The sequence below is a fragment of the Onychomys torridus genome, chromosome 1, assembly GCF_903995425.1.
Source record: "Onychomys torridus chromosome 1, mOncTor1.1, whole genome shotgun sequence".
In the NCBI taxonomy this organism is placed as follows: Eukaryota; Metazoa; Chordata; class Mammalia; order Rodentia; family Cricetidae; genus Onychomys; species Onychomys torridus.
Genome location: NC_050443.1, coordinates 91,381,647 through 91,394,081, shown reverse-complemented (window position 1 = coordinate 91,394,081; position 12,435 = coordinate 91,381,647). Strand labels below are relative to the sequence as shown.

General features: G+C 36.8%; 1 protein-coding gene across 9 annotated transcripts in view; it reads left to right on the top strand.

Moving 5' to 3' along the window:
• The window catches only part of Btbd10 (BTB domain containing 10), a 59,756-nt gene that overhangs the window by 40,548 nt on the left and 6,773 nt on the right, over window positions 1-12,435 (top strand). For all 9 annotated transcript variants that reach the window (XM_036189722.1, XM_036189699.1, XM_036189711.1 and 6 more), the window contains 5 exons: window positions 2,656-2,941; window positions 5,773-5,875; window positions 6,762-6,882; window positions 8,324-8,521; window positions 10,987-11,097. In XM_036189722.1, coding sequence (XP_036045615.1) covers window positions 2,656-2,941; window positions 5,773-5,875; window positions 6,762-6,882; window positions 8,324-8,521; window positions 10,987-11,097 — 819 coding nt within the window. The remainder of the gene's footprint in view (window positions 1-2,655; window positions 2,942-5,772; window positions 5,876-6,761; window positions 6,883-8,323; window positions 8,522-10,986; window positions 11,098-12,435) is intronic.

Here is a 12,435-nt window from a genome sequence, read left to right as displayed (position 1 = left end):
TTGTCCTTTTACAGTTGTGATGATGCTCAGTTGTGCATAACACTCGAGGAAGGGTCACTTCTTTGTTAAGGTTCAGTTGTCTGTATTTTATCTGATTTTTGATTCTTAAAAAGATAGCTTATTAAATATAAAGGTGAATTTTCAGTTTGGGAGCAGTCTTATAAAAATAACATAAGCCTTTGAAACTGTGATACAGACTTTCAAAAGAAAAATTCAAGTTAATGTAGCTCATTAGATACAGTAGTTTATTATAAAATAGTAGCAAGGTAAAATTATTGATAGGATTTGCTAGTTAATCATGGTAACAAATAAAGTAAAAGAATAAGCATTGTGGGGTTTTGGTTTTATTCTGATTTTTGACAGGGTTCCCAATTTAATAATAAAAATAGAAGAAAGAGAAGTGTGTTTTACTTAACAGCTTGGGTCTTTTTTCCTTCCTTCTTACTCATATGTGAGCATTATTATTAGCCCAGGACAACACACTGTATGACTCCAAAGTGTAGTCTGAAGTAAATGTGCCTAAGCAGTATGAAATAGTTGATTTCTAAAATTTTCCCCCCTAGGGAAGGAATAAATAACAAACTTTGATTTAGGGCTGGGGCATAGCTTCTGTAATCATTGTGCTTTAGCATGCACATGTCCCTGGGCCTAATCTCCACCACCTGTGTATGTGGGAACATATTTAGGATATGTGTGTGTGTGTGTGTGTGTGTGTGTGTGTGTGTGTATCTGTGTGCTTGTGTGTATATATATACATATATATTCATATGTATGCATGTGTGGGTATATATACATACACACACACACACACACACACACACACACACATACACACACATACATACACACATCTTTCGGGCAGAATACTAGTTTAGCATGTGCAAAGGCCCTTTCAATCCCCAGCAAGCTTCCTCCCCACCCCAACTACAAAATTTGGTAGTTTCTGATAATCTGTTATAAATCAGAATCCTTTAAGTTAGGTCTTATTAGGCAGAAAAGTTGACAGTATCTGAGTAGGTCCTTAAAGACAGGCAAATATTATAAGTCAGAAATGGACAGAGTTATTGTTCTCTTCCACATTAGAGTTCAGTCTCTTAGAAAGAAGAGCAGAATATAATTATTTTATCACTTTGGTAAATTTTGCTTTGGGAATGCTACCAACCTTGTGAAAACAGGAATTAAAGGAGGAAGGTGTCAGAATAGCTCTGGAACTATAGCAGAGCTAATTATATAATCAGCATGCTGTACAGAATGTTCTCAGTAGCCTGAGTCATGAAGAAATTTGGCAAAATCTGATGAGACGGAGGTACATTTTTAGGTCACCTTTAAATTTTAGTGATCTAGCCTTTAAATAAAACTTACCATAAAATCTTGGTCTTTATTTACCTTTTATGGGATATTGGAATATTTAACAATATTTTCTGCTATGAAAATTATTGAGTGTAATTATAAGTCAAATAAAGTTTGTATCATTGCTTTATTCTGCAAAAGTGAGGCTGGGAAGAAAATATATCAGCTAAGCAGAGTGGAACAGGCCTGTAAATGTAGAAATACAGAGGAGCAAGGTCATCATCACACAATGGATTTGAGGCCAGCCTGGTCTATGTGAGACTGTCTGAAACAAACAGAAAGAAAGCAGTAGACCCTGAGTTGCTGAGCTCACGTTATTTGGTAGTCATTAAAGGGTTGTTGTTGCTTTTAGTTCTTACTTCTACTGCCCCTACTGATTTTTTCTTTTACAGATCTTTTTATGAGAAAAAAAATGCTGATTTCAGTGTGATATTATCAATATAATGTATTTCTACAGCTTATACTTCACGTTCTAAATAATGTTAGCTGTTTTTTTGTAATTAAGACCATTTTTAAGTAGTTGTTCTCAGCTTGTGTCTGGGTTTGTAGTCTTTTTTTGGTGTTTGTTTTTTTGGTTTTTTTGGGTTTTTTTTTTTTTTTTTTTTTTTTTTTTTTTTTTTTGGTTTTTTTCGAGACAGGGTTTCTCTGTGTAGCTTTGCACCTTTCCTGGATCTTGCTCTGTAGACCAGGCTGGCCTCGAACTCACCAAGATCCACCTGGCTCTGGCTCTGCCTCCTGAGTGCTGGGATTAAAGGCGTGCACCACCACCGCCCGGCGTTTGTAGTCTTAATACTTTGAAGACCAAAGCGAGAGGATCATGAATTTGAGACCAGCCTGAGCTGTGTAGCAATACCTTGTCTCAATAATAAAAACCAGAAGAAAACAACAACAACCCTATCAAATTGATATTCTTGTTAGTCTTTCATTTTTATTCTTGAAAATAAGTTTAATTCTTGTAAATCTTGTTGATTTTTCATATATATATATATATATATATATATATATATATATATATATGACTTGTAAGAATATTTTGATTTTTTTCGTATTTTCCAGTGTAATAATAATACTAAAAGATTTGCCATAACTTTGATATTTGCCTGGGTTATCATCAATTAGCTAAAATATCTTAGAAAATGTTCTCATGTTTTGGGTTTTATTCTTGGATTTGTTGAAAATGTATTTGAAATAGAAAAACAGAAATGCTGCAAATTAAAAGAACTTGTGTATATCAGGCAGTTTAGAAAATACAGTTCTTGAATCTTTTTAAAGAAAGTTTGTATGACCTTAACATTTTTGTTGCAGAACGAGAAAAAGATCATAGTTCGTCTCGTCCAAGCAGTCCTCGTCCTCAAAGAGCATCCCCAAATGGCTCCCTGAGCAGTGCTGGGAACAGCAGCAGAAACAGCAGTCAGTCGAGCTCAGATGGTAGCTGTAAGACATCTGGGGAGATGGTGTTTGTGTATGAGAACGCAAAAGAAGGGGCTCGGAATGTAAGAACATCTGAGCGAGTGACGCTGATAGTGGATAACACCAGATTTGTTGTGGACCCGTCCATTTTTACTGCACAGCCAAATACAATGTTGGGCAGGTTGGTTTCATTGCTCTTCATTAGACTTACTAATTCTAAAGCACTTTTCACAGTAATTTTTTTTGTGGTTATTACTTAAGTTTTACAATAAACTTTCTGTTGTAGAGAAGGATTTAGCATTCCTATTTTACAGATGAAAGAACTGGATTTTGGAAGTTAAATTATTTGTCTAAGTTAATACAAGTAGAGTGTGGGTAGAGCAAAGTTTGAACTTGATTTTATTTCTAGTGTTCTTTTGTAGTACTAGTAGCAATAGTAAGTAAATTTGTCATTAAAGTCAGAGCACTAAAGGATCTCTACAAATTGATCTGATAGAGTGAGTCTAACCAGATGAATCTTACTTAGCATTGATGTGTTTCCCAAGCAAGTTTCCAAAACCAGTCACCAGGTACAGGTGGATACCCACCAGCTTTGTTTAAAGGAAAACAGTTTCATTAGCTATGAAGTCAGTTTGAATTGTCAGTTTGTTGTAGATACTTAAGGCAGGGTGAAGGTATGCATTTGAAAGTATATAGTTAGTAGTCATCTTGAATACTTACAAGTTTGTAGTGATGGGAACCATAGTGTCAGGATTTTAGCCTGTGGAATTGATTTTTCTACATGCCTAAAATAAGGGTAAATACTTCAGTGTAGGATCAGTATTTTTGTCTCTAACTAAAGTGGAGGATATAAATGAAATAGATACTTACATGAGACAGAAACTTGAAGCATTGTTGTGTGTGATGGCTGTAGGGGCTCTAGAGAGGAGGGGTATGAAGGGAAAGAAAAAAGCTCAGTACAGAATAAATGCTGGTGTTGTGATATTGTATACATTTTGAGTAGCAAAAAATTTCTCTAAATGACATTGGACTTGAATATGCATTTTCATGAATATGTATTTTTAGTATCATCAGGAGATGATCAGTGAAGATATTGGCATGATGTCTTGTCTTGACATTGTTCTACTTTATTTTTACATAAAAATTGAAACCAAAAAGTAGGTATTTGGAAATTTTGCTTTATCTGTTTTAAAGATTGTTGTTGTTGTTTGTTTGTTTGTTTGTTTTTGGTGTTCACATTGATCTGAAAAGAATAGCATTCCTTTTTGTAAAAGGTTCAAGCATTTGAGGAAAACTGCATGACATTTGATTCTTGAGAGGCTTTGCAGTCAGTGAAAGCTTCTGTTCAGGCAGGCCCTTGACTAAAGCGTATCTGTGGGGATGAAAATTAATATTCATAGGAACTTGAAAGCACTTAGCATTCTTTTTGCAAACTTTAAGAATAAAACATCTTTGTTTTTCATGGATTTCTGTATTATAACAAAAGAATAAACCATTAAACTACTGGATAAAATACTTGAAATAATTGTTTATTTGGAAATAGTGGTGTTGTTGAATTCAGAGCCTCAACTATTTTTAATTAATGATTTTTAAATTTGTCTTTTCTCAGTACTGTTTAAAACTTTTCATTGCAAAATAACTTTTTTTTTTAAAGATTTATTATGTATACAATGTTCTGCTGGCATGTGTGCCTGCATGCCAGAAGAAGGCACCAGATCTCGTTATAGATGCTTGGGAGCTACCTCGTGGTTGCTAGGAATTGAACTCAGGACCTCTGGAAGAGCAGCCAGTAGTGCTCTTAACCTGTGAGCCATCTCTTGAGCCTACAAAATAACTTTTCTTAAGTTGTCTCTTTTTCTCATTAGTTACTTGGAAAGGACCAAATAGTATTTTTAAAAACATAGAATTCCAGTTTTTTACTTAATGTTAAAATGAAGGTTAAGAGTTTTTTACTCATTTAATTAAACTTTTCTGGCCTTTTCCCCTCCTTTTGCTTTTTTGATACAGGGTTTCTCTGTGTAGCCCTAGCTGACCTGGAACTCTCTCTGTAGACCTTGCTCACCTCAAACTCAGAGATTCACCTGTCTCTGCCTCTCAAGTGCTGAGACTAAAGGCATGTACCACCATGCCCAGCTATTTAATTTAACTTTCCATTCTCCATCCTCTGTTCCTGGTTTGTTTGGTTGATTTTGGATTTTTTGAGACAGGGTCTTACTATGTAGACCAGGTTGGCCCTTGAATTCAGAGAGATCTGATTGCTGGAATTAAAGCATGTGGCCACCTCGGCCATCTCATCCTCTGTTCTTATCTTGGCACTTAATGGCTTATTTTTCAATTCTAGGATGCAAGTTTAAGAATTCTGAGTAGAACTTATATTTGGAGTTTGTGAAACATTAAATAGCCTTAACTTTTATATATTATCTTACCTTTTTCCAGTTTAGCTTGCTGTATGTTCTGCTAATATCCCATAGCATTATGGTGAACAGTAATTTCATGGAAAGGGCACTCTCCCCCAAGAATAGAAATCATCTTTTTTCTAAAATTGTTACTTGGCAGCGGGAATGGGGTATGATCAGGCTCTTGCTGCATAGTTTCAGGGTGGCCTAGAACTCCCCATGTAGCCCAGGTTGGCTTTGAACCTGTGGCGGTGCTCCTGCCTCAGTGTTCTGATGAAGTTACAGGAGGGAGCTGCTATACCTACATCACAGGATAGTAGTTTGTGTGTGCTGGAGATAGAGCCCAAGACCTTAGGCATGTAAGGCAGGTGCCCTTCTAATGGGTGGCATCTTTAGCTGTTGGTTTTATTAATGTGAAAGGTAATTCATACTACTCTTCCTATTAAGACCTTTTATGCTCTTTATGTAACATTTGGCAAAATAAATTTCTTATGATTATTAAAACAATGACATAACATAATACTTAAAGAATATTTTATTTTCATGTCTGTATGTGAAACTGATTTTCCTTCTTAAGTATTCCACTGACGTGTATCTTAATTACTTAATATTATAGGATGTTTGGATCTGGCCGTGAACATAACTTCACACGTCCCAATGAGAAGGGAGAATATGAGGTGGCAGAAGGAATTGGTTCTACTGTGTTTCGAGCTATTTTGGTGAGTGTGTATTTCTTGTATGTGTTAATCACTTAGGTGTAAGATCCACCGTCAGTAAGTATTTAAGTCTCTATTTGGAGATAGGTTATTATTTTGCTTTAAATGTTCTTAATACATATTTGTGTTAGTACATAAGGATAAAATGATATAGCCAAATGCATTTATGGCCTTGGGAAGATAAGATATGAAGAATCATCTCTTAGCCCTATGTGCAGTTCTTTTGGATGTTAAGTTCTAATGTTTCTGAAGTCATATTATTTCTCTTAATTCTCTTATATTTAGTAAGTCAGATGTGATTTCTTGAACCATAATTTATTGCCCCAACTAGCACTATGGAAATTTATGAACATCTAAACATCATTTTACTAATATTTTTGTTTTTGTTGGCTTGTTTTCGTTGTTTTTCTTTCTCTTTTCTTTTCTTTTCTTTTATCTTCTCTTTTCTTTTCTTTCCTTCGTTTTTGTTTTTGTTTTTGAAGAGTTTCTCTGTGTAGCCCTGGCTGTCCGGGAACTAGCTCTATAGACCAGGCTGGCCTTGAACTCAGACATCTGCCTGTTCCCATGTGCTTGGATTAAACCCAGCCTGTTTTTCTTTTTTGGAATCTTAACTTTTTATTTAAGGAATTTTTACACAAATATTAAGAGGCCATATTTGTAATTTTATTTCAGTGAAATTAGCTGTATGTCTGGGCCTGAATTATCCTTATAAGTGGAAATTTAAAGATTGTTAAGTAAACTGAGGTCCCATCTAACTTTATTGTTTCATAATTTAAAATATCAGGGCACTACCAATTTTGAAAATGCTACAAACCCAGCCTTGTTAATGAGTTTGGACTAACTTGTGCTCTGGTACTTAATATATTTTTCCTGATGTTTTTCCCTCTAGGATTACTATAAGACAGGAATCATCCGCTGTCCTGATGGCATATCTATTCCTGAATTGAGAGAAGCATGCGATTACCTTTGTATCTCTTTTGAATACAGTACAATTAAGTGTAGAGATCTCAGTAAGTATGAGGTTTGTGTTTAATAGTGTCGTGAAGCCTGCATGTGTTAAGTAGTCTTCAAATGTTTTAGTTCAATTATAAAGTGTCCTAGTATTATAAAAAGTATTTATTGAACTCTATAGAGTTCTAGATAGCTCTTTTATTTTCTAAACCTTTTTTAACTTTAATAATTTTTTAAAATGAACTCACAGATTTTTCTCTTTGGCTGTTTCCTGTATCATTTGTTATTAATATGTTCTAGCTTGGTAACCTTCACTTTTCCTGAAGTGTGACTTATTTTCATTACTTAGATCATATCATCTAAAAATTTATCTTTTTAAACTCTATGTAAGATTGTATCTTGAGCACTATGGAAGGTAAAAATAATTCTTACAAGGTATTCTTGTCATTAGAAACCAAAGATTACATTCCTAGACCACATAAACACATAGCTAAAATTCTTAGTTCTCCTGTTCTTCAGGCATAGTTTGCTGATAAGCTCACTCGCTCTCTCTATCTCTCCCTCTCCCTCTCCCTCTCCCTCTCCCTCTCCCTCTCCTCCCTCTCCCTCTCCCTCTCCCTCTCCCTCTCCCTCTCTCTCTCTCTCTCTCTCTCTGTGTGTGTGTGTGTGTGTGTGTGTGTGTGTGTGTGTTTTGGGGTACAGGGTCTTATGTAGCCCAGGCTAGCCTCAAACTCAATATGTACCCGAGGATGGCCTTAAACTTAAACTCCTGATTCTCTTGGCTTCGTCCATCAAGTGCTGACATTCCCCGTATCTGCGATCATGCCCCATTCATTGTCACTATTAAGGATCTTTGATTTGTTATGGAATTCGAGGTAGGAGTCTTGGGTAAAACAGGTGTAGTAAGGCTTTCTAGACTTTTAACTTCTGGTCTGTTGGTCACCAGGCGTGTACACAGTGCATATATACATGCAGGCAAACACTCATACACATAAAATACAATAAAAAATTTTAAAACAAGAAAATTACTGAATTTATACATTTGTGTTCAGCTTCCTCACAGCCTTGTTTGTATGCATCATTTGTACTCTTAGTAGATTCTTTCTTTTTTGCAACATTGAGCTGACTAGAAGATTATGCTAATTTATTGGTAACTCTATCATTAGGTTTTACTACTAAATTACCTGAGTACCTCTGTTAAAGCTTCCTCTGAATCTTCAGACATCCATCTTTGCTTTTCTGTCTGTCATTCTCTCACTTGCTTCTTGGTCCTTCATCTATCAAATGTGGCTTCTCTTTACTGTTGCTCATTTTTGTCTCTGACTTTGTATATGAACTCTTTTTAGGTACAGTGTGATAGCTGAAGAATTATCAACATACCAATCTGTAGAATTCTAAAGTAGAACCACTTGCTCTAGTGTTCTGTTTGTTTATCCTTTGCTTCTGCTTTTATCAAGCATCCAAAAAAAAGTCAAGATATTTTTGTGGGTTTCATTTCAGGTGCCCTTATGCATGAGTTATCAAATGATGGTGCTCGTAGACAATTTGAATTTTATCTGGAAGAAATGATCCTCCCTCTCATGGTAGCAAGTGCCCAGAGTGGGGAACGAGAGTGCCATATAGTGGTGCTTACAGATGATGATGTAGTTGATTGGGATGAGGAGTATCCACCACAGATGGGAGAGGAATATTCACAAAGTAAGTGTTTCGGCTTGCTTCTCTTTCCTGATTAATTATATAGATCATCTCTATCTTTTAATAGTAAACAAAGTACAGGTAAAAGATATATCAGACTCTTCTCATATACCAGGAACCAGCAAACTAGCTCTGGGTTAAATTCAACCCATTGCCTGTTTTATTGATAAAGTTTTTGTATTGCCTATGGCTGCTTTGGTGCTATCATGGCAGAGTTGAGTAGTTGCAACAGAGATTGCATGGCTCGCAAAGCCCAGAGTATTCAATGTTTGGGCCTGTGGAGAAAAAGTGTGTCCACCCCTGCCTGTGATGCACAGAAATTGATTTGCATTTTGTTGACTGGGGGTAACTTTAGGTTCCAATTTTCTTTTAAAAATCATTTGTTTTCCTGTTAGTAGCCCTACCAAAAGCTTTATTGAACAAGCCATAGTTCTCTGGTTGTTTCTGACCAGACTAGCCCATCTTGAGCAGCATTGGTTCTTTTTTCACTTCCAGACTTTGGAGTTAGAATGTTTTTATTAGAGAAAAATCTTTTATGTTGTTTTTATGAAGCCAATATAAGCATTTTTAAACAGTGTCCTGGGTGAGCTAACAGCTTGTTTTATGGCCTAGCCTGTTAACCTTGTAAGGATTACACTGTATTGAGTTTAAGTAAAACCTGTAGAAATACAGAAAGTATAAAAACTCTAATCTCTGATTTTTTCCATTTCCTTTTTTCAAAAACTAAACAAAGACTCTAAATGATCACTTTGCCGACTTAAGTTTTCAGAAGCTTTTCCTCAGACAACTGTGTGGTAGCACCTTCCAGACAGACAAGTTTTCTCTTACATGATGGACTTCTGTGAATGTTGTGGTTCTCTTTAAGAGTCTCAGTGTATTTTGACCACATCCACACCTAGTATTGTGAGTCTTTTGTAAAGATACAATAGGTGTCTCTGTTGCTCTTTCCTCAGTCCTTGGCTTTTTCTGAAAATGACTTTTCTCAATTATGTAGAATAAAATGTTTAACAAAGCAGGAAAAACAAAAAGGTACCAAAACTCAGAATAAACATACTAAATTGTTTTCTGTTAAAAAAAGAGTTTCTCATTTTAGCTTTCAGTAGGTTCAATTCTAAGAGTGTAGAGGCAGTTTACAGGACGGGTGACACTGTAGTAGTGACAGGATTACAGCCAGATCAGCTTTGCCTGGTTCATTGTTGATGACTCATTTCAGTTTCTGGTTTTTGTTTTTTGTTTTTAAATCTTGAGCATCATAGTTTAAGGAGAACAAATACTTTTTTTACTTAGTTTGTCTAAATATGATTGATTTTGTTTCAGGCTGTTCAATCCTAAAGAAGATGCATTTCAGTAGGATACAGAGATAGCTTTTTCAGCTAGACTGATTTTCTAAGTGTGACACTATCCTTTTTGAATGGTCAAAAAAGAAAAGAAAAAGGAAAATCCTAAAATAACAGTAGTCTCAGCCAGGCGGTGGTGGTACACGCCTTTAATCCCAGCACTTGGGAGAAAGAGCCAGGCAGACCTCTGTGAATTCAAAGCCAGCCTGGTCTATAGAGCGAGATCCAGGACAGGCACCAAAGCTCAACCCCACTCCCCCCAAAAAAGTAGTGTCAAAGCTTTAGTGATAAGCACAGATTGATCCCATGGGTAAAATTTGTATACATATTTTCCTTTATTGGCTCTTAAACCAGCATGTTTGGTTTGTGAGTGTGTTTTTCTTTTTTCGACAAAACCTTGCAGTTCACCTTTTAAGGGCGATAACTCCACCTGAGAGAGAGGAGGCGAGGAAGGCCCATCAGTCTAACTCCCTGAAGTTCCCAGCACATTTGGAAGACTCAACATGTTGTCAGTGGACTGTCTGCCCTTTGCAAAGCCAGTTTGCTCTAAACAGACTAACCTAGGCAGAACATGCTCGAATCTGCCATTTAACATCAGTATTAAATGGGGCTCTTTGCCTGGATGGAAAACAGTTTGTGGGGAGGGGCTTTGCCTTTGGGGAAATTATTAATAGTTGCTCAATCCATGAAATGTAAAATATATAGTACTCTTTGACAAGGCATTTTCCCTGCCTCCAGACTAGGCCATGTAGGCATCTTAGTAAAGTTCTTTACTCTGCCTGCTTGATAATAGTGTGTAGTCAGTATCTTTTAGTTGTCTTATTGAAAATTGGGACAGATCCCATTCCAATAAGTGGATGTGTGTCTTTGAGAAAGAGATCCTTCCTGTGGATTGGGTTACCTGATTGGTTATCAAAGCTTTTCTTGTTTCCACTTCAATAGACATTTGCTTCTACATTAACTGTACTGAATATTGTCCTGTCATGTTGGCTAGTCTTCCTTTGGCAGTAGTGCATCCATTATTTGGGCTTTTAGGGATGTCAGGTACCTTTGATGAGCAAGGTAAATTGAAGTTAGTTTCTTAAGCACTTTGATGTTAATGTGAAATATTTTTGTCTTTTTTTATTCCAGTTATTTATAGCACAAAATTATATAGATTTTTCAAGTACATTGAAAACAGAGATGTGGCCAAATCAGTTTTGAAGGAGAGGGGTCTTAAGAAGATTAGATTGGGAATAGAAGGTAAGATGTTTTCAATTAATTTTCTTTAAAAAAAAAAAAAAGTTTTCAAAAATGTATCTGTTTATGTAGTTTAAATAATTGGGGGGAAAAGCCCTCACAAATGGTTACTGGCTGATGGGGTAACCATGTAAATGATACAGACTTTCTTTTGAGAGGATACATGAAAGCCATTAGAAACTAGTATGTATCCTAGTGATAAGATCCCGTGATACAGAAATGTGATTTTTTTCCTCTCATTCCACATAAAGAAGCTGGTTTAAGTGCTATAGCCAATGCATAACAATGAATTCTTAAGTAATCTGGCTCCAGAGCCTTTACTCTTTACATATAATCTACTACAAATATTCAAGAAGGATATCAGGTGTTTCTTTATGTGGAATAGGAAGCATTAATAAGTACTTTAAACAGCTATTTTAAGGATGAGTTAACACAAGAAAACCACTTAGAATAGTACCAACTAGTAAGCTCTCAGTCTGCGTTTGTGGTGATAATGGTGTCTTAGGGTTACTGTTGCTGTGAAGAGACACCATGACCACGACTCTTTTTTTTTTTTTTATTAAATTTTTAAAATTTATTTTACATACCAACCACAGTTTTCCTTCCCTCCTTTCCTCCCAATCCCTTCCCCTCACCTCCCTTCACCCAGTCCATTCCTCAGAAAGGGTAAGGCCTCCCATGGGAGTCAACAAAGCATGGGATATCAAGTTGAGGCAGGACCAAGCCTCCTCTTCTCCCGCATCAAGACTGAGTGAGGCATCCCACCATAGGTAGTAGGTTCCAAAAAGGCTCATGTGCCTGGGACATATGCTGGTCCCACTACTGGGGGCCCCACAAACAGACCAAGCTACACAACTGTCACCTACATGCAGAGGACCTAGGTCGGTCTCATGCAGGCTTCTTATCTGTTGGTCTAGAGTCCGTGAACTCCCATGAGCTTGGGTCAGCTGTCTCTGGGTTTTCTCTTCATGATCTTGACCCCTCTTGTTTATATAATCTGTCCTCCCTCTCTTCAACTGGACTCCCAGAGCTCTGTCCAGTGTTTGGCTATGGATCTCTGCATCTGCTATCATTAATTACTAGATGAAGGTTCTATGATGACACTTAGGGTAGTCATCAATCTGATTACAGGAGAAGGCCAGTTCAGACACCCTTCCCACTATTGCTAGGAGTCTTAGCTGGGGTCATCCTTGTGGATTCCTGGGAGTTTCCCTGGCATCAGGTTTCTCCCTAACCGCATAATGGCCCCCTCTATCAAGATACCTCCTTCATTGTTCTCCCTGTCCATCCCTCCCCCAACTCGACCATATCTCCCCCCCCACCCGACCCCCACCCCTTTTA